The following is a 21,699-nucleotide window of genomic DNA, read 5'->3' as shown; positions in this document are numbered from 1 at the left end:
ACACTACGGCTATTTCTCAAAACAGGACACATTCCATATAGAAAGGTGATCAAACACCATTTCTGGCAAGGTGCCATTTATTTTACACAAACTATTCATCAATATTCACAGCTCCCGTCAACAGTAGGTGCGTCTGTCACCACTAGGGGGCAGTGGAGCGTGTCGCTGCTAATGTCAGTCCGCCTTACTGTCACGGCCTCTCCTCCTCTTCCTCATCCCCTCACAGGAAGTCGTACAAGTACTTGATAATATCGAAATTCACCGTCCTGAAAGACAAGAAGGACTGTCAGTGAAAAGTCTGGCGGTTGATCCCGGCGGCGTTTGCTCCACACACCTGGAGATGGCACAGATGAAGTCCATGGAAACGGAACATTTGTATTTCGGGGCATCGAGCTGGTCGTCATGGCTGACCTTAGTCAACAGCTGCAGGGTCACCAGAGAGGAGATCTAAATGGAGAGAGGACGGAGAGGTGTTCAACCATGGGAGCCCGAAGCACAAATGGGGTCGGGCCTGGTTTTATAATAAACACTCGTGACCATATGGGTCAAAAACTGGGCGAAGCTTCGGTCACGTCTGTTTCAACTTTAAACTGGGCCACTCGCACTAAAAAAAACCCAAAACATGTGAAACATTTCAACTGCTTGTTGTAGAGTGTATGTTCCATTTTCTTGTGTGGCAAATGAGGGAAGAAATTAAATAATTCAAATGGTTTTGTACAGAAACACAGCAGCTCTAAATATAACCCAGGAAGTGGTACAGTAGATAAGAGAAGGCTCTACATCCACAGGGAGACTACAGACACAGGTTAACCACTCAACCTCCTCGGCAGAGGTCATTTTTTACGATTATCGGACAGGACACCGAAGGCATCTCATGTCAAAAACAAAGTGTAGCGACCTGAGAGACTGAAGACATAAATATTCAACATCTGTCGTTGCACCGGACCTGAGAGAAGATGCTGGCAGAGGGGGCCACTCTGCTGTCCACCACGCTGTAGAAAATGGCGAGCAGGCGGTCCAGAGGGAAAGGCTTTGGCCCCAGGAGGTGGTTACTCGTCTGAACCAGCGACAGGTTGAATTAGAACTCATAATCTCAAACATCATCGCAGGTGTGGCTTTGCTTTACCTTTTCATTTTTCTTCAAGAAGTTAGTTTTCCTTATTTTACCGTGGTGCTGTGGGGACAAAAGCCGAGGTTGTTCACTCTGCATGAATCCCACGGCCACCATAACCCAGGGAGTGTCAATAATAACCACGAACTCTCCTCACACCTTTACGAAGAAGCGTTTGTCCGTGCGTGCAGGGTTGTAGGAGGCCAGATAAGCAGCGATCAACAGGAACTTGGAGTAATAAGGCAGTTCGATGTGAGTGTGAGCAGATAAACCTGAAAGGAAGAGAAACGCACCACTGGTGATCAGCTGCACAGCATCAGCGCTCCCAGTTAGCCATGGAACATCTGTCACGTATGTCACCGAGGGCAACGGGGACCGAGAGTGCGTCCGTACCTCTCAACGCTCCGCACTCCTTCTCCTCCATTTGCTGCATCTGCTCCCACTGGAGACTGATGGGGGGGGAGAATGATGAGAAAACAGCAGCTGGTCGGAAAACTGAGGTGAGACGGGTCAAACCTGGACACTTCGCGCAGGTAGACGGTCTGCATGGCTCTTTTCAGATGAGGCTCGATGTTCCTCCACAGTTTGTGCGTGTCCGTCTCTTTGGCTGCAGACCCGCCCGGGGGGAAGAAGCAGGAAGAGACAGTGGAACAATAGAAGACAGGATGAGACCCCGAGGCAGCGGCAGACAAGTAATTAAGGTCTAAATCATGAAACAACAGCCGTGAAAGTGGTGGTGAGGACACGTCGGTGCCGTTTAAAAACTTTCTCTTTGATTTCCCGAACTCGTTTGACAGATCCTCCCGCAAAAAAGGGGCACTTTTAAAATTTGATCAGCTGTCAGATGAACGAATGCACCTGTTTCATAATTTACCTCTTCCTTCCAACAGCGGCTCGCAGAACTTTGAGAAGTTGAGCGCCGCCTTGAAATGGAAGAAGGGGGAAAGAGGTCGTTAGTCACGCGGGGACGGTAACGAGGGGCCGAGTGATTTAAGCTTCTGACCAGGTGACGCAGCTCTCTGAGGTCACGACAGACGGAGTAAAAGACTCCCAGCAGGATGTTGATGTAGGAGGAGTAAAGCTCTGCTGAGTAGGAAGGATGTCTGTCCCGGGATAAGATCTGATGCAGCTCACCTACACGCAAAATAAACACAAACACGATTAAAAAAGTTGATTAAAAAAACTGTCTAAACTAGTCTAAATTCTCCGGAGCCACTTCTGTGGTGATCGAGTATGAATTTCTCTCCCTTCCGAAGGTGTCGGAACAAAATCACAGGTACAAAATCGCACATCTCGCGGCGCACCTGCAAAGAACGCGGCGCTAACATGCACGCGGCGAGCTGGGAATCAGTGTGGAGGCCCGCGGCTGGCGCCGCCATCCTACCTTTGCTGTAGTCGGGGAAATGGAGCAGAAGGGGCTCAAAACAGCCGGTGTTGGGCCGGAACTTGTCCCAGACGATCTCACTGAGGAGGATGACGGTGATGTTGTCCTCCACCTGCAGACGCCAGATGTGTGACAGTGTTGATGACGTCCTTAAACAAAGAGGCTGCTGCAGCGGTTTGATCGCAGGATTGGTTAATTAATCCTGGAGAGACTTAACAGGTACCTGCAATCGCCCTTTTTTTAAAAAAAAAATTGCCACTCATCTGAGTTAAATTTAAGTTAATCACCATCAAACTGGTGCCAAACAATCTCAACATAAGTGTTGTTTACAGCAATATATTCAGCCGACAACAGAAAAACTCAATAAATCACATAATTGGATGTAGGATGTAGCGAGAGGGGGCAGACCGACGGCAACGCCCATTTTACTCTGAAAAAATACACTCCGGACAGTAATCAGGGATCATAATAATGGAGATTACAGGCACAACAGTCCTCCACAAGCCCATTATTCTTCATGTGCCAGTCAAGCTGCACTCTAATTATCACTTCATAATCCCCATTAGACGGCGTTGAAGGGGCCCGATGCCGAGATGGCCGATTCTTCAACATCCCCCAAACACCAGCTTTCATTTAAATAAAACACACATCCTCTCAACGTCTCGCACTGTCTTGTGGCTTTAGTTTCAGTGCCGTGCCCGGCTGTCCCCCGAGATCCACACGCTCGGCTGAAGGTCGTTCATTACCAGAACGGCTCTTCTGCTTCCTCTTTATCATCCACGCAGAGCAAAAAGGAACAACAGAGCTCGATAACAAATGCAAAGGGGCTGCTGCACTGTCTCACCAGCTCCTGAAGGCGGAGGAAAGCAGGGAGGATGTTGGCATCGGCATCTCTCAGAAGTTCGGCTTTTTCCATCACCTGAAATACATTTTGGCTTCATTCTTGTGCAACAGCCACATTCAGCAGAAAAGCTTTGCAGTGGTTCACAATTGTGGAAACAATTTCCCGTGCTGGCTTTAAATTTGGACTCTCTTCAGGTTAACACATCTGTCCAGCACCCAATTACATAACTTATCACTGCTAATAATATCAACAGGATCACGTCGGCGTAGTAATCTTGACGTCGGGGCCTATATTTGACATGGCGCGCCAGGGCTGATCTCAGGTCGGTGCACTCACGATGTATCGCGTCTGCTTGGCAGGAGACTGGGAGCACTGCTGCCTGTAGACGCGCACAAAGTCGGACAGGGAGGGACTGCGGGGGAGCCGAGAGGCCGCGTCGTCACCAAAGAAGGACCGCAGCACGTGCTCAAAAAGCAACGCAGCGGACACGCATTCCACGCAGCTGACGGCGGCGTGAGGCAACTTAAGGGGAAAGAGAAAGGATGACGCACAATCGCTTTTTCTGAGGCTCCATTCTCTACGTATCAGGTCCAGCTCTCACCTCAAGTTCCCTCAGCAAAACCTGCATCACGTAACTCTTGCCTGACGCCTGATGGCCATAGATGAAGATGGAGGGGTAGCTGTACTGGTCAGGCTACAGGGGCAAAACACAGCACCAGTTACACTCACAAAAACAAACAAGCTCTCATCTCATGGCTGAAAATGAAGATCGGTATCAAGAATGGAGCTTAAATTTCCCTCGGGGAAGAGTGATAATACCCTAAAACAACATTGTAGAGTAGCAAGATTATTCTACGTAGTTGGCGGTCAACGCTTGCAACATCTCCTACATCAGCACACCCACCTCTCCCATCAGCGACAGCAGCATCCCCGCCTGGACCTCTCTGCTGGGCAGCTGCTCTGCTGCCTGCCGGAGCCTCTCTTCATCATAGCCTGGCTGCTGTAACACCGCCGTCATCCTCACACCGTCTACAACAACACACACATTCCGCTCTGAACACATCTGGACGTGCGGATAAAGGAACGACCGGTTAGCTTAGGATGCCACACTCTCACGAAAACTTACGTCGGCCTCAAAAACGAAATGAAACGCTGAGTAAGATTTTATAAAAATAGCTATTGGCTGGAAATAAAAGCGACGCGTATAGGAAGATCCATACTTTTGTAAACGTGTGTCCAAACGAAGCGAAAAGAATAAAAAGTAAACAAGGAAACAGTCAAACGAGATGTCTTAAAGCTTTCCCGCGCGCCTTCAGATTACGTCAAATGACGCTTATTAACAGCAGCCAATCAGAAGTCACGTATGGAATCAGAGGATTATGGGTAACGTAGTTTAAAACAGAAAGGTTTTTTGATACAGGAAAATCTGTGATTTTGGTGAAGTATACCTAATTTTTGTTAGTTTTCGACCGAATTTTGCCAGGCGATTTTTAGTAAAATGGACTTTAATTCAATCAGTCGGAATGATAGTTATTGTGTTTGTTTTTGTCTAATCCACAAGACAACAGAATCCAAAAGCCAATAATGACGACCGTAAGAGTTTAATTAAGGCTGAATATAGTCGCCGCGGCCCTATGCCAGATTTATTATGGTTTTATTACAATTCTATATTACAAACCTGCCCTTAAACAGTTCATTATTGCTGCTGCTGTGTTGGTAGTGTGAATAATCTTTCATTACAGTTTCCTGCATCCAGCTGCTGGCACATATTCCCTCACTCGAAATCATTGTAGAATGTCTGTTTAAGAATTCACGAGTGTGAAGCTGCCGGTATAATACGTCAGCCTCGGATTAAGGGCTGTGGGTTGGCCGATAATAAACAGGCCTATCCTCCCAGTCTGCTTCAATCGGATCTGAGCTGCGGTCAGTTCGGCGTCGAGGCGTCACGGGCGAACCGTTTGAGCCAGATCTGGATGACAGAACCGAAGCTTGAGCGCGGAATGTCCAAGTGAACAGAGTGCAGAAATGTGATTTCTCTGCATTCGGAAAAGAGGTTCTGAAGCGTTTGCTCCGACGCGCACGCTTCGTTTTGGTGATGAGAATCGGAGGAAAACAGCAGAAGAGCAGAAATTCCGACCGTGCCATGGATGCCGGAGCACAGGTTCTGTGACTCCGCAGCCACGAAGAATAAAACACAGACAAAAACCAAAGGGTGCGACCTGTCCGAAGTTCTGCAGCACGGAGCGGTGCCTTACTCGGATCAGATGCGCCAGATGTGAGTTCGAGGGCAGGATCATCGTTCCGGAGGACCGCGCAGAACCCCTTTAACCCGGAGGATGATCCCCGGGGCCCCCAGCACGACCATGCTCCCCGCCTCCGAGGCTGCCAAGATCTATCAGACCAACTACGTGCGCAACTCCCGCGCCATCGGCGTCCTCTGGGCCATCTTCACCATCCTCTTCGCAATCGTCAACGTGGTGTGCTTCATACAGCCCTACTGGATCGGGGACGGAGCGGACACTCCGCAGGCGGGCTACTTCGGTCTGTTCCACTACTGCATCGGGAACGGGCTGTCCCGGGACTTGACCTGTCAGGGCAGCTTCACCGAGTTCAGCGCCATCCCGTCCAGTGCGTTCAAGGCCGCCTCCTTCTTCATCGGCATGTCCATGGTGCTGGTCCTCACCTGCATCGGCTGCTTCGCCCTCTTCTTCTTCTGCAGCACCGGGACGGTGTACAAGATCTGCGGGTGGATGCAGCTGGCAGCAGGTAGGAGACTGTCGGCACCGGACCCACTTCGTTTTCCTGCCGTTACAATCCACAATTCACTTTTCCCCTTATATTCATTCACCGAGTGTAGATTGATGTACAGGCTCCGTGGTCAGTTTGTACTAAAACAAAAAAGAAAAAGAAAAGAAATCGTTAAAGAAAAATGACATCTACCTGCTTATTTGGTTCAATGTTTGACACATCAACAACCTTGTTACTAATCAGCCAATAAGAGCAATCATCGTATCACAAAGCCGCTCAGAAACAGGTAAGTCTGTTTAGGAGCAGAGTCGGAGTAAACCAAGTCAAATACTCCTTAAAAACGGGCAAATTGTGCCTATTTTATTTCTTTACTTATTTTTTGTCAGGTTTCCAGCCTGCTTGCTGGAGCGGTTGGAGAATTTCTGCCAAGTTGTTCATGTCCTTCCAGATTTAACAGTTGGAATATCAAGTGCAGCTCAGCTTTATTTATCAGCCCAGACTTTAGAAATGAGCTATATGACCTTTAACTGTGGGTTTACAGAATTTTCTCTTTACTATCAGAAAAATGTATTTTAACTTTAACTTTTACCTTTTTTAGTTTTGTCATACCGTTCTCTCCTCATTTATGTTATTAGCCTTATAAAGCAAACATCAAAGAAATGACACCATAACAGCAAATAGCAGGAAACAAAGAATCTTTCCCTTCATTTTATATGCCTACATTACCCAAAATGCTTTACACCTCCTTAGTGCATTCTTGTTGAGGATGTGGTGTCATCTGCAAACACATGTATGTTTCAATAAGCTAAAGCAGCTATAAGATGACCAAAACATCTCAGACTTTAAAAGATATGAAGATATTCACACACATAATATTGTTTTAATAACTTAAAAAAAGTCTCTAAAATATGTTTATGTGTATTTTAAGCTCATTGCGAGTGTTGGTTGTTGCCTACAGAAGCATTTTTAGTCATTCAGAATGTGTACACTCCTATAAATGACAACTATTATTGAGATATTAACTCTTTTGGACTCTTTCTCTTCTTTTTACCTGAGTAGAGACACTGGACAGCTGTTTCTTGGTATAGTAATTATTGTATATTGTATGTAATACAACAATTTTACATGTAAAAAGTTTACTTAAAATGAGTAAAAAAATGTTCAAATGGTAGCCTTTTGAACTGTGACCTGTTAGCAGCTCCTATTACCAGTTTGTCCCTAAATTGCTGGACTACATTACCCACGATGCACCAGGTTAGTCAGTCTGAAATTTCAAATTTTATTTTTTTTTAGCAATCATTGTTCCATGTAGGGGCACTTGTTAAAGTATAAATAAAAGGAGGCCTTGGCTACTCAAAGTGAATAAACGTTCAAACAACACTCAAAATAAATTCACCTAAAATCAAGAGTATAAATGTACAAATCCATGAAAGAGGCCCCTGTGGGAGGCAAGAACCTGCAGGCACTGACCCAAACCCCGCAGGCTCACTTCTTATGGTGATAAAAGCCACGGGGACACCTCTCTCTCCTTGCCAAACGAATTTTGAACCATCCATCTCGCCCGTGAGTTAACTGCCGTCTCGCTCTCTCTCCCCCTTAATCTCTGCCTCTCTCGCTCAAATCCCACCAAGATTGTGAAAACACCCACCGTGTCAGGTGTCATTCCCGGGGTTAACGGACGGCTGTGATGTGATTTAAAAGTCAGCTCGGCGCCGAGACGCGTCCCGAATGTCTGATGAGCACTTCCAGTCCAGACCAAGAGAATTCACAACCTCGAAAAAATCTACAGATTTGTGTTGAATTAAAAAATGTCATAAAGACGAGCAGGCAGAATCGACCTCCAGGTTGGGACCAGGTGGTTAAAGCGTGGCGTGACACCGTTTTTCCAGTGCACGTGATGAAGCCGTGCTCACAAACTTGTCGATGCGGGGACACTGATAACGCTATCATAAAGCATCCGTGATGCTGGGGCAGCTGAGGTTAGAACGACCCCGCTGCTGCTCATTGGCGCTCGATAACCTGGGCGCTCTCCAGAGCTCTGACGGCCATCTGGTCCCCCTCCATGTAAACACAAACACGCAGCAACTTTGCCACGGCACGAACAGATGCCCTTTTTCAGAGGCTGTAGAGCCACAAATCCATAGAATCAGCAGCGGGCGAAGCTGAAGAGCTTCCAAAGCTCGGCCCGGGTCCTGGTCCTCTGACCGGCCGCTCCATGTGCAGTAAGTGGCGCCTCTCATGGTGCTCTCTGCCTGCCAATAGCCTGACGTTCTGGGCCAGAAATAAAAGCTCCATTTGGTAGCTGGAGGTTTATTGATCCAAATGTTGCTCCTCAGGATGTCAGGGGACATCTGCAGGAGGGAACACAGGCCCTCTGTTTTCCTGATAACACGTTTGATAAAGCTAACCGACTGATATTATTACATATGAAAGCTCGCTGCGCCGGCGGTTATTCAATTTTACACCTCTTCAGATAGCAGAGCCGAGCTTGATGCTTATCGCCGTGTCTGGGGAAGGATATGCCGCATGTGAGGGGGAGGAGGATAAAGAATGCGAGGCGAAGATGCTAACAGGGTGTGTGTGCTATTTCTGTCCCCAGCACAACATGAATTTTTGTGTCCTCAAGTTTTATTAGGCAGCATAATCTACGCTGGAGTTTAGCCCAAATAACCGCGGCTATCCATGTTAGCGTGTGCGTTCGTGCACACTCAGTAAGAAAGCGCTGGTGTACTGTCCTGCCCCGTGACCTAGGAGGACTCCATTCGGAGCTACAACAAATTTGGCATCGTCCTACAGAAATCAGACGTTAATCAGATGAAAGAAAAAAGACGCACGGACGTGAGTCCGGGAGTGTGTTTTAGGGGGAGCAGCTAACACAACATCCTGTATTTTCGTGACTTTTTTACTTGTTCACTGAAAAAATGGACAAGTCTGAAAGGATTTACAGTGACGCAACATGAGACACACACACACACACACACACACACACACGCACACACACACACACACACACACACACACGCACACACACACACACACACACACACGGAAGCTATTAGCAGCAAAAATCCAAGCGATGCCAGCACCTGAGGGTTTTTAATGAAACACTCTTTCTGTTTGTTCCCTCTCTCCAAAAGTGCTCAGCTGGTTCCCTGCTGGCTCTCTGCCGTGCAGAAGAGAAAAGCAGCCTTCTTTTTTTTAAGCTAAGGCAGGAGGGAGGATGATTTTCAAACCAGTCGATGCAGACTGAAGGAAGAGCCAGCCGAGTCAGCTGAAAGGCTCGGATCTCCACTACAGCCTAATTCCGGGGCCGAGGATTAAGAAAAGGATCACCTCCTTTAACTAATGAGGATTTTAAAGGGACGGTCGAGCAACATGTGATCATTAGACGCTTCCAGTTACGTAACTGGTAACTCCTCATAAATCCCCATTGTGACTGGCCAGTCTAAAAATGGCTTTGAACTTCAAAGCCATTTTTAAAGATCTCAATGTTAGAGGCATATAGCTTTGGAATTCTAAACATATAAGGCAATAAATCATAAGACACTATCATGAAAATCACATTCATAAATGCTTAAAAAGTGAATTTTAATGACTCAGATGGATGATCAGCGATCCACTTCCTACAGCTGTCATCTCAAAGATAAATACGATGCAAAGATGTCACAGAGGGCGTTTTTTTATGGGGCAGAGGATCCGGTGGAGAGGAGAGATCCGACACATCCGAGACGCTGCGATCCGAGCCAGAATTAAGGTTGTAATATTCAGCTGTCAGCTGGCTCGCAAATCAGCTGCTACCGTGGGAGGAAGCTAACATTCATTTGCACTGACGATTTCCTGGGAAACATTAGCCGTTCCGTAGTCGCCATAGAAAAGGCTTCGCTTTGGAGGATTTCCAGGCCTCCGATGGTTTGACGTGAGCGCTAAACTGCAGCATTTTTCTCCCTTAGGTTGATGGATAACAACCATATTTTATCACATTGCCATACTAACATTTGTTACATTCTCTGCATGTTACATTATTGCTCTGTTAGCTGTTTTAGAAGCAGCATTAGAAGAAATAAACTGAGAAAATTTGCTCAAGCATAGCTGCTAACTGCTAATATCACCGTGATTCATTTCCCAAACTTTCTATTATTAAATCAGACCACATTGCTGCTTATATTAGCATTCAGCTGATATTTCAGCCCCTGCTAACCGAGAATAGCGTTTATGATGCTCGCAGCTTTGTCAGTTTGTATTCCAGGTGCAAGAAATGTGGTAGTTGAGTTCAGAAGTTAGTTTTTTGGTCACTTGTTAGGGTGAGCGGAAGTATACAAAGTGTCATAATCGGAGCAGAAGGATGTTTATGGACTCATTCGCATAAAATTGCTGTTAACGAGGGCAAATACGGAGAAACTGCTCTGATGCTATCAAGGTCACGTTCATCTGCTGCTGAAACCTGTTGATAATTGCAGTTGACGAGGAGTTGAAAATTAGCCGGGCTCTGACGGACCAGCAGGCCGGCGGTAAAGTGCGAGTGTGTCTGATTGGGGAATGGCGAAGGTAGTTAGAGCCTTAAGTGTGAGTGACAGTCTTGATTGCAGAGTGGTTAGGACCTGAAATGAACAGTGAAAGACAGATTATGTGAGACGGGGCAACGCAGAAGAGCCTCGCAGCCAGATTGAAGAGACATCGAGAGCCTTCAGATCGTAATTCCACAGAGCGGAAAGTCAGATTCATGTAGAGAGGGATGGCTATCCAACAAGCTCACTTTAGCATCACAAGGTGGCCTATGCTGATGATTTTGCATTCCATTTATTAGCTTTAAAAAAAGTCATTTAAAATGTCTTATGACTGTGGAAACTAATAATAAAGCCATGAAAATTAGCTTGCAATTAAATGTCTCAGCTTATTTTTGACATCTGGAAATGGAATGATTCAAAAGCAAAAGCCTCTCTCCTCCTGAACGTTAGCTAGTCGTATTTTATACATTTACACCATTTTATGCAGTTGTTGGAGCGTGGAGCATTGATGTAGCATCAGATAGCGAACAGGCAACATGACAACCGCCATCCCGGCTTAGAAGTCTAACAGTAGATGCGATGTAATATTTAGCGTCACCGTTGAGGCAACGGCCTGAAGGTTAACTACGAGGACAGGATGTGACCATGTTGGGAGCGCGATGGGCCGCCAGCCTCTCCTACAAAGAACACATCTCTGTGGTTGCCATAGAACTAGTCCCAATCATCGAGGCCAAAGCAAGCCTGGAGAGATGAGACGCTATCCTCCAAACGGATGAGCGTAAATGTAACCTTCCCCAGAACACAACGGTGTTACAGAAACTCTGACTGACCAACCCCCCCCCACTTCCCCCGGCTCTTCCCTGTAATCTCTGGGGACCTGTCGTGCTGAACCCACTAATAGCAAGGTCTTGGTCCCTCTCCGCTTCTCTGAGCCACGTTTCAGTGAATGCTAACAGTTTGCCCAACTTCCGACTTGCATTTGGCCCTTATTTCCAGTTCATCCACCTTGACAGTGATTGTCTGGGTTGAGGCGTTTCAGTCACCTCCTCTGGTCAGGTAAAAGGGCTGTTTGGAGTGTACCGTTCAGACGGACTCACCAGTCCTCCATGATGTCCTAGACACCAATAATAGTCATTAGCATCAAGCAACTGAGTCTCAAACATAAAGGACACCACCACACAAATAATAAAGCACCACACCAGGTAAAAGAGGACTAGTAAAGGAATGCTTCAGTCAGCTGAGCGGCACTAACGTATTGCATTGTCTATATTTTAGGGGCTCTATTTAACACCAAATTGTGCATTCATTGCACAGTTCTGGATAACTGAGGTGGTGCTTTGGCGCAAAGAGATTAAAGTGCGAAATTCTGCCGTTGTTATTAAAAACTCTACGACTTGAACATTTAATTACACCCACAATTTGCTCGCGCGGAGCATCGAGCTTCCTCAACAGCGACGCTTCTGTCTGCGAGGCTGCTGTGATTTTCTGCCGCGGTTGCCAGAAGTAGGCCCCATGAATCTTTCATGAGATCTGGGGCTTTCATGTTTTCGCTGAGGCCAGAGACAGAAACGAGACCGCTTTCAAGGTCCGCTGGCATTTTCCAGAGTCCCTGCCGCCTCGTAAATTGGTGGGACGATGACGGGAAGTGTCCATTCGGCAGCCGGGGGACTCGGAGAGGGACGTCGTTGACGCTGATGTGGAGATAACGAAGTCCTTCCTGGAGTCTCTGCAGGGCGTAGAGCTCCTAATCAGGTGCGAGTTACCGAGCAGCAGGAGCGCTAACAGCACGGGATTTGGACAGAAAATAGAGCACCAAAGAGACGTGATTGGCAGCTCTAGAGTCGACGACCCTTTGCGGTAATCTTCGCTGCTAGGTTAGCTTCGGCAGCACTTTGGTTCCCAATCTGCTGCCTTATCCCTTTCAATGCATCCCAGAGGGAGCGCCAGTAAAAAGCCTGCTCACCACGGAGCGAAGGATCAGTACAAATCCCCCGGCGGGGGAACGCGAGCGTCTCGAGGAGCAGGAGCTCGTCCCAGAGGAGAAAACAACACGTCTGTGTTTCCTGCTGCCTCCCGAGTCTGATGAAGAATGAGAAGAACTCATTATTCACAGAAGTGGAGATGATGAATACAGGAATTGTTCTGTCGCATCTGGGGGGAAATTTAACCATCTGTCAGTTAGGGGAGTTGTTTTTAATTCATCAGTCCCCTCAATTTTCATAAGTCCTGCAGAAACCAGGAATCTGGACCCAGTAAAATTCACAAAATCAGGCTCTCCGCAGCCTAAAACATCCGAGTTCCTGATTATCACGAGTCTAAAAGTCTAAAATCTATAGATTTTGCCATTTTTGGCAGGAAAAGTGGACGATCCTGCCTCTGATGGCCAATTAGACCCTGATATAACTTAATTACAAAAACAAATTCAATCATATCTTATCGTTGTCCACAGGTAAATGTCACATTGAATCCACACTTATTGGAACCACAAAGACAGAGAGAATACATTGAACCCCTCCCACCTATAATGTGTCGTGCTGCTAGTCGATGCATTCACTGTGGATGAACGTTTCTCCAGACTGGGCAGACATCCCATCCGGAGGGGGCGGGGATGCTGATCCCTGGGGCCAGGATGGAGGAGACAGACGGACCATTTAGGCGGCCATGCAAGGACACCGTGACCCATCTAAAAAAGCCTCGGACAGGCAGGAGGTCACGTGTAAATCAATGCCTTGCGATTTTGAGGAATTTGCGAGATGGTATGAAAATGCTTCTCTGGAGGTTTTTAACTGCAGGTTCATATCTACTGATATGAATGTGTGGATCGCAGACCTCCCAACAGCAAACTGCCCCTCCGTCCCTCCTGTTTTATGGTTGTCGTAAAAAGGCTTCAGGTAAAAGTGCAAACTACTTTCAAATTTGTAGTCAGGATGAAAGTGATGCTTTGATGTTGCACTGATTGTCTCCATAAGTCCGAATGATGCACAAGTGTCCTCAGGACAGGAACATGTTTGACAGCTTCAGCCTCGATAAGGACGGCATCCACAGTAGATTCCTCCGTGAGGAGGCTGGAGACGGCCTGTTGAAACCCGCCCATGAATCCGTCCGCTCCTGCTGGCTTTCCTCTCCTCTCAGACTGATGCGTTTGATTCCCTGTGGAGGTTCTCAGGACTACAGGGAGGAACCGGTTGAAGAACAGTCCTTGCCGGAGGTTCTCTAATCGCTGAGTGACGTGTTTTTCCCAGGTGTTTTTTCCATTCTGGGGTTTGTTGACAGTCTCCGTTCTCCAAAGGTTACGGATCAGGAGTGTGGACTCTAAATGTGTCTCGCACTGCTGATGTTCTCAGGCAGCTAGAGATAGAGTTCGCTATGGAAACGCTCTTGGGGCCGAATGTGCGGGAACGTCGACGCGCCTCGTGGGGTTTCAAGGTGCCTTAATGGATCTGCTGCCCCCTGGAGACCAGCCCTGCTTCAGGTCGAAACCTTAGCCAAGCTTTGGAGCAGCATGACAATTAGCTGGAAAAGAGAATTTTCTCACCACATCAAAGCAGGCCCAGGGAAGCGCTCGAGAAAGATCAAAGCAGCCTTAAACTGCCTCACGTTCCACCAGCGTCCATCCATCTGATGGGTGTCCTGCAGTCCAGCAGGGTTCCATATTTCCCTCTCACATCATTAGTCATCAGTTGTGCCGGATGTAAGACGGAGACTTTAAAGTAAGAAAAATAAAGAGGAGAACATGTTCTCCTCCACCATCAGCGCAGATCAGAGACCCATTAGAAGTCACTGAAATGGAGCGAAGCAATTCCCTCAGCCCGACTTCAAAGGCAGCCGCTTTTGGAGTGAAAACGGGGACAAGCGTTAAAGATTCAGAACCGCCGAAGTCATCAAGCACGCTGTCGCCACATCTGAGGGAGGCGGCGAGAGGACGGAGGGCGCTCAAGAAACAGCCGATCAAACGCCAAACCGCGGCTGGTGACTGTGACGGAAGGTTGGGCAAATCGGACCCACCCGTTCTGCTTGTCCCTCATGTTGAAAGTGTATTTTCCCTTTGACCCTAAACACAACATTTATGGTTTATCGGGATAGGACGCGGTGCAGATCGGCAGATTTGTTCCTCCGGTTCTCCGGCAGCTGCTGAGCAACATCTGTTCCGTTCTGTTCTCTAGAGCTTGGGGAAAAGAAAAATCTGATTTTATCGTGTGGGGATGCGGCGAGCGTGGCGGTGAGGCGCCTTGGCCTATTCCTCCGTAAACAAAGAAATCAGAGGGGGAACAGCAGGCAGCTCCTGTCCTCATCACACTCCTCAACACGGTTTGAGCTCAAATCAGCAGTGATTAAAGCTGGAAAACCTGGGAAAAATAGAGAGAGCGACGCGGAGCAACATCCAACGGGGCCACGAAGTCTCTGTTTGGATGCAACTTCTGAGGGTGCGTTTAGCAACGGGGGTCTCGCATTTCAAAGAAAGTACGGGAGGAAAACACGGCCTCCACCCAGGAGAGCTATAAGAACAACTTCTATGCACATTGTCTCTAAAAAAAGGATCGTTATCGCAGCGCAGCTTTGGAAAAGGACCACAGAGGCCGTCTTCATTTAATGCTAATTTGTTTTATCGCACGACTTTACATAGATGGATACTTTCTGAAGCTAAATTGGAACCATTAGCATGTCCAGCTAACCAAGTTTATTGCCTCGTAAGCATGTTAAAGCATATAAATAGCGTTGGATAAATTCATTTATCTCAGAGCTACAGGAGCTAATGTTACTAATGGCTAAATATGGTGAATTTGTTTTTAAAATTGACTCGCTAAACATGGCTCTCATTTTAGTTTCTGGATTTTAGCTTCGCTGCAGCAATTTTGCCGTTATTTGGAGATTCTATGATGGTTCACTGACTCAAAAGCAGCACTTTGACTCTGTTTGACCTGAACGACCTCTGTGTTACAGTCTTTTATGATGAAATTGTGTCTTGCCTTGAACCGATGGCAGCTCTTCCCTCTGAAACACGGTGACGCACTAACAATCTGAGTTCCTGGACTCACAGTTAACCCGGCACTCATGCCTGGGCTGCTCTCTCCACTCAGAGACCATTAGATAGTAAATTTGAGCCTCAATCAACTTTATTGTATTGCAGGAAGTAATGCACCCTCCAACTAGTTCATCAAGACTCCAGTGAGGACGGCAAAATCTCCCCTGGAAAGGTTAAAATCTCTCACAGTTCCATAGTGTCCGCGTCATTTTAACCCAGCGCGGCGCCTCTCAGGCTGTTGTATATGTGTCTTTTAATCTACAGCTACAGCTGCTTTGTTTCTCCTCGCTAGGTGTTGATTATCTCCGCTCTTTGCATCTTTATCGTCCGCAGCAGATGTTGGTTGCACGACGAATGCAAACGATCTTTTGTTTCAGCTGCTTGTGCCGGCGTGCATACGGAACACGCACAGCGACCCCGGCATCAGCATAGTAAAAAATAAATCAATAAATGAAATTATTGAATAAGGAAAGCATACATTTCCCTTGAGCCCATATGAAATTTAACCACTTGACTCATTTTTAAGACCTCGTAATCTCTGGTGTGTGATTTATTTTAAGCTCTGTTGACATTATTCATTTGATCCTCTTAATGTTGAGCCCCTGTCTGCTCTGCCACAGGTGACGGATTTACCGTTTACAGAAATAAACCTGTTTTAAGCGGACTATTTATTTGCTTATGAGGAATTTCTTCTGCACGCTGGTGCGTCCTGCAACATGCGGGATGAAAAAATCTGTGCGAGCGGCGGCGCATTAATCTGCTACACCAGCTAGCTGATAGCGTTCTCCTGATACCAGAGGTGTTAATGAGGCAGAGGAGGTGCGCATCAAGATATCTCTGTTGGGGCTTGATATTGATTTTTGTGTTCCAGGCATTTGCACAGATGTTAAAATATTACGGCTAGCCCAGGTCTCCATAGGTCCCCGTAATGATGCTGTGAAACCTGGACCGCAGATGTGCAGCGAAACCAACACGCAAACACACATACTCTCTCGTGGAGCAACACGGCTCATGACAGAAGGGTAGAAACAGAAGGCTTCCTGCACCCATGTCTGCCAGTTTCTGCACTAATTAACTCCTTGTAATAATATTTGCTGTGCTGCACCTCGACGCCGATGTGCAACGCGTTCGTGATGAGCGCGACTCCCGGAATGGCACAAACACCTGCACCCAAACACGGCAGCTGGGAGACGTGCCTCAGTGTCGCGTGTGATGATTGGACACGCGTCCAGATTAGTTCGCCTCCTCCTTTGGTTGTCGCCGGCAACCGGTGTGCGCGCGTGCGTGCGTGCGTGTGTGTGTGTGTGTGTGTGTGTGTGTGTGTTCACAATCACCACGTTCTCCACCAGCAAATTCTCTTGTCGTCTCAATAAAAAATGAATTTCCCTCCTGATTGTTCAGGCAAACAGGAATCAAAGGGAAAAGTGACGGAGGGTTCACTGCGCACGTGCTCCGTCCGGCTGCTGCAGCTGTGGCCACATCAAAGCCGGGCTCCTGAGGAATTCTGGGAGATTTTTGCAACCTCACAACTAAAGTCTCCCGAGAGGAACCTGAGAGAGAATCACAGCCCCCCATTAGGCGGGGCTGGGGGAGTGAGGGGCAGGGAGGCTCCTCCTGCCTGTGTGGGGAAGAGTTCTCAGGGCTCTTCATCACCCCCCCCCCCCCCCAGCAGCGTTGGAGGGCCGCCTCGCTGATTACACAGCAGCGTTTTGCCACTCGACCTAAATCGCTGGAAGCGGTGGACGTGAACGCTGCTCAGCTGCCCCCCCCCCTCGCCCCCCCCCGCCACGTGTGAGGCTTGTTTGAAGACTCCGAATGTCTGAGTTTCATAATGCTGTTTCATTATTTAGGGGCTGGGAACGCGTGGATGCTGGGATGAGGGGGATTTATTAAGCAGGAAACGAGGAGACTTAATGCATTAGAATGCGACTGAAAGCCATTTGTAGGACTGTTTGGAGCAACAATGCTGCTGTGCGCCAAAGAACGTTCGCCTTGTCCTTCTGAGGGTTGGGTAGAATCAGATTGGACTTTTTAAATAAAAAAAAACGAGTTTTTCTGAGAAAAATAGATTTAAAAGTAGATGCTTTATGCAAAGGCCTGCGATGACGGCGTGGAGATTGCGACAGACCTGCGTCTCTGCGCAGCGGAGCCGGAGCAGAGACGCAGGAGTCAGAGAGAAGAACCTCGGAGTCTCTTTGATCCCCTGCTCTTCATCTCAGAGTCGAGCTCTGTGGGAGATTTGAGACGGCTCGCAACTCATTCTATTAATATTACAGCTGAAGACCCTGCAGGAGCGCTCTGTTTACACGGGAGCGCGCAGCGCGCTGCACCAAAGCCGCTAATGCGCGTAAAGGAAATCAGCGCTAATGCACCGCGGAAGATGTGGTTAAATAAAGGAGAGATGCGGTCGCGGCTGTGAATTTGTTGCTGATTCCTGCGACCCTGGCCAGGATAGTAGGCATCCTGAACGTATTTAAACCTTTTCAGTAATTATAAATAATTACACTAATTATCTTTAGTGGCTGAACTTAATCAGATCTGAAGCACTTTCATCATAAAATGAGAATTAAAAGGAATTGAATGCTACAATCCACTTTAGGGTTGAATAGACTACATTTCCCAGAACGCATTGTGGCCATGAATTAAACGCAAAGTCTTGAAAGTACGATAAATTAATGAGTTGAAGAAAAGGGGAATTCCTAAAAAGACATAAAGTTAAGATGAAACTGCTGCTGGACTCTGAAGAACAGGGAGGCTGCAGGGAAATGTAGTTGCTATGACACGCTCTAAAATCAATAGTTATCATTATGGGTTGTTGGTGGCCGAGCTGTCTCTCAAACCAGACCCTTAGCCTTGTTTTGCTAAGTTTGTGAGGACCCTCTCAATCTGATCCTGAATGTTTCAACATGTTGTGATTCAACAGCCCTTTTCACACTTCCGCCGCGTCGCCGTGGAAACGCGTCAGTGACCAAAGGGTTCTGGCTGCGTGAGTGAGCGCGAACATGAGAACAGCAGACGTGGTTCCACACCATCGTCCTCTCGCCGTCTGTGGCTGCCGGCCAGGCAGCGCGCAGCTAATGAAGTCGGACATATTCTCCTCACACGTCTGAATCTTTTCGACACCGTCGTCACCTCCGTTCTGTCTCTGCTCTCCCCGAATTCCCTTTTTATGCGATTTATTTGTGCATTTCTGTGCCTCCTGGCGGCGGCGCTCACCTGTCTCACATTAGCTCCGCCCCTCTCCGGTAATGACGGGATTATAAAGGGATGCTATTTGGCACTATTATCCATTAGCACACTTGGAGCTAATGACCTGGTTTTATGCCCTATTTCATCTGTTAGCATAGCCTCTGAGAGCACGAGTCAAGCGACTGACCCACGGTTGTGTCCTCTCCGTCCAGGTACGTGTCTGATCCTGGGCTGCATGATCTACCCAGACGGCTGGGACAGCGACGAGGTGAAGCGGATGTGCGGCGAGCAGACAGACAAGTACACCTTGGGGGCGTGCTCGATGCGCTGGGCCTACATCCTGGCCATCATGGGCATCATGGACGCGCTCATCCTGTCCTTCCTGGCCTTCGTCCTGGGCAACCGTCAGGACAGTCTGATGTCCGAGGAGCTGCTGGGAGACAGTAAGAAGTGTTTACTTGTGCTTATAGATGACAAATGTTTCCCTTCAGGGGAAATTTATAGGGGAATTCCAAATCTCGGAGCGTCTCTTAGTGCACAAATTAGATTCTGCTCAGTTTTTATATACAGGAATGCTAAAAAACACATCAAAATCCCAATCATTGACTCTCCCTGAAAGCTTTTAGAGCAGGTAAAGGAGTAAAAGAGAGGAGAATAGAGCTAAAGGTGATGCAGTGAGAGGAAGATGAGCTTCAGAGAGGAAGAACACACCGGTATCAGGGGTTAATTGACGCCTGGGGGATGCTGGACAGAGTCATGAATCACTAATGGCTGTTTACACCAATAACTGCCAGAGTGTCCAGATGAATCATGTCCTTTCAGCCGGGATGAGACAAAACCCACTGTGACAAAGACAGAGAGACAGTGAGGAAGAGGAGGCAGATGTGAATGATGGGCACTGAAAATAAATAGAATGTGGGAGGAAGAAATTGACCGTCGTCCATCAGGTTAATCAGGATTTAATTATGCTGCCCCCCCCCCCCGCTGATGAAGTGTTGCTGAATCCTCTCTTTCCCCCACAGAGAGTGGAAATAACGCCATATAACGCCTGGAAAAGTCCAATTTAAGAGAAAAGTAAGTTGCAGTTTGCATCCTCACCGCTAGGTGGCTCTAAATCAACACACAAACAGCTTTCATGTGATTTTCCCATCATTTCTGCAGGCGGTGCTACCTTGATACGACGTTGCTTCGGGATCAACCTGGTGCGGATGCAGCTCCGGTGTGCGGGACCAGAACACAGGAGGACGGCGAGGAGGAGAAGGAACATTTAAAGTAGCCTCCTCGCTCATCTCAGATTCCTTAAAAACTCATTTTTGGTGTTTACACGTGTTGTCTCGGTGATCAGACTGAACGTCTGTGTGTGTGTGTGTGTGTGTGTGTGTGAGTGAGTGTGTGCAGGCTGCACGGCCTGATTCTGTGGTAACTCTGCTGCAGGACAGAAGCTGCAGGACGCTCAAACCGAATCAGATCAAAGCGAATTATCCACAATTTGACCGACACAAATCGGAACTGAACAGACTGGAGGTGACGGAGGCGTCGCATCGTTCTTAACAAACTCCCAAACGCTTCATTTAAACAGCACCAGAGAAGGGAAGATGGCGGATCTCTTGTAATAAAAAACATCTGTGACTGAATCAAAGACGCTAATGTGAAGTTTTGTGTAGATATTTTACGTCTCCGTTGAAATGTTCACTTTGAAGTGTCACCACTGCAGCATTAGCGTGTGCCATAACCGTGACCCGACATTATTGGTGAACTCAAAAGGGCTGCAGAAAAGATGAAGTGGACGTGATCTAGAGATGCTAAAGTTTCCGTGTGGTGTTTATTTTAGGCCTGTTATGTTCACTGTCGCTATGCTAAAAGAGCTAGCTCCCCAAATGGGAGGATTAAAATCTAAAACTGTTATCGTGACTATATGACTGTACAAAACAGATACACTTTTAAAACAAAATTTTAAAAAAATCTCAAGGGAAATTTGCTTATTTGCTTTCTGATAAAGAGTTCAAGTGAAAATAAATATGTTTATACTACATGTTAGCTTAAAGCTTCAAGTCCTGGGAATCACTAGCATATTGAAAACAGTTCAGAATACAGCTGTTATAAAAACATTGTTGGTTAATTTAAGCTTTTATACATTTCTAGTTGAATGTTGTGATAGCCATTTTAGGTAAACGTGACCTTTGGCTTTTGTGAGGGTTTCTACTACAGCGCTCTTAGCGTAGCATAGCTTCCAATTGTTAAAAAAGGATGCAGAAAACAATCGACCTGATTCCAGAATAAAATATATATTCAACCTGTGCTGAGATTTGAATTATGCTTCAAAGACTTGAATTTATTTTAAAATTACCATTGGAAAAAAGTCGTGTTTGCTCAAAACTCTCAGGCGGAAAGCTATTAAGCAAATTTCCCACACTTTTGCTATTCTTGGATACTTTTATATAATTATGTAGGGTAGTTTTAAATGTCACACAACATTACCCCTGTGAACGTGCCTCCTTTGATATTATCACTGTTGATCTGAAGGAGTTTATGTGTTTGTCTTTGAGAAATAAAGATGAAATCGTCGCATTTTGGAGGATTCAACAGAGTAATCGATTACGTACGTCTTTGGCTCCAAATTATGGTTTCTGTACTGACCCCTGGTGGCGGCCATTGTGGACTACAACCAGTAAGAACTGGAGGTTTTTTTTTGTTTTTTTTTACACAATAAAATAATCAATTAATGTTTAATTACAACACACAGTTACTTTATTTCAACGCACACGTGGAACATCACAGCGTTTGAAGGTTTTACCACGCTTGTGATAAGTTTTTGGAATATTGGTGCCCCCTAGTGGACGGAAATAGGTATTTCGCTGAAACGGCCTTTAGACATTCATGTTAACCATAAATCTG

General features: G+C 46.9%; 2 protein-coding genes across 4 annotated transcripts; one reads left to right on the top strand and one right to left on the bottom strand.

Moving 5' to 3' along the window:
* Positions 1-56: 56 nt before the first annotated feature.
* On the bottom strand, positions 57-5,730 carry orc5 (origin recognition complex, subunit 5). 3 transcript variants are annotated; one of them, XM_057022315.1, is made up of 15 exons: positions 5,595-5,730; positions 4,244-4,368; positions 3,941-4,033; positions 3,676-3,861; positions 3,340-3,414; positions 2,496-2,607; positions 2,115-2,245; positions 1,986-2,034; positions 1,628-1,718; positions 1,505-1,560; positions 1,271-1,383; positions 1,127-1,174; positions 947-1,057; positions 335-447; positions 57-266 (listed from the first exon to the last, which is right to left on the bottom strand). In XM_057022315.1, exons 2-15 carry the CDS (start codon positions 4,355-4,357, stop codon positions 221-223), a joined length of 1,338 nt encoding a protein of 445 aa, XP_056878295.1. In that variant the 5' UTR covers positions 4,358-4,368; positions 5,595-5,730; the 3' UTR covers positions 57-220. The 3 variants fall into 3 exon arrangements, with proteins under 3 accessions (XP_056878295.1, XP_056878292.1, XP_056878294.1); XM_057022312.1 differs by lacking the exon at positions 5,595-5,730 and adding an exon at positions 4,466-4,674; XM_057022314.1 differs by lacking the exon at positions 5,595-5,730 and adding an exon at positions 4,560-4,579.
* lhfpl3 (LHFPL tetraspan subfamily member 3) lies at positions 5,676-21,372 on the top strand. The gene is made up of 4 exons (XM_057022355.1): positions 5,676-6,105; positions 19,017-19,247; positions 19,827-19,878; positions 19,966-21,372. The coding sequence occupies exons 1-3, from the start codon at positions 5,676-5,678 to the stop codon at positions 19,847-19,849; spliced, it is 684 nt and encodes a 227-aa protein (XP_056878335.1). The 3' UTR covers positions 19,850-19,878; positions 19,966-21,372.
* The last annotated feature ends 327 nt before the right edge of the window (positions 21,373-21,699 follow it).

The sequence above is a fragment of the Takifugu flavidus genome, chromosome 22 (assembly GCF_003711565.1).
Source record: "Takifugu flavidus isolate HTHZ2018 chromosome 22, ASM371156v2, whole genome shotgun sequence".
Classification (NCBI taxonomy): Eukaryota; Metazoa; Chordata; class Actinopteri; order Tetraodontiformes; family Tetraodontidae; genus Takifugu; species Takifugu flavidus.
This window is presented reverse-complemented; position numbering and strand designations above follow the sequence as displayed.

Excerpts from the sequence above, each read along its gene's own strand:
- orc5 (XM_057022315.1), bottom strand. The coding sequence starts at position 4,357 with ATGACGGCGGTGTTACAGCAGCCAGGCTATGATGAAGAGAGGCTCCGG. Across the intron at positions 3,415-3,675 it reads CCAAGCAGACGCGATACATC|GTGATGGAAAAAGCCGAACT; the intron begins GTGAGTGCACCG and ends AATGTATTTCAG. Across the intron at positions 448-946 it reads CTGCCAGCATCTTCTCTCAG|ATCTCCTCTCTGGTGACCCT; the intron begins GTCCGGTGCAAC and ends CTCTCCATTTAG.
- lhfpl3 (XM_057022355.1), top strand. The coding sequence starts at position 5,676 with ATGATCCCCGGGGCCCCCAGCACGACCATGCTCCCCGCCTCCGAGGCT. Across the intron at positions 6,106-19,016 it reads GTGGATGCAGCTGGCAGCAG|GTACGTGTCTGATCCTGGGC; the intron begins GTAGGAGACTGT and ends CTCTCCGTCCAG. Across the intron at positions 19,248-19,826 it reads CGAGGAGCTGCTGGGAGACA|AGAGTGGAAATAACGCCATA; the intron begins GTAAGAAGTGTT and ends TTTCCCCCACAG.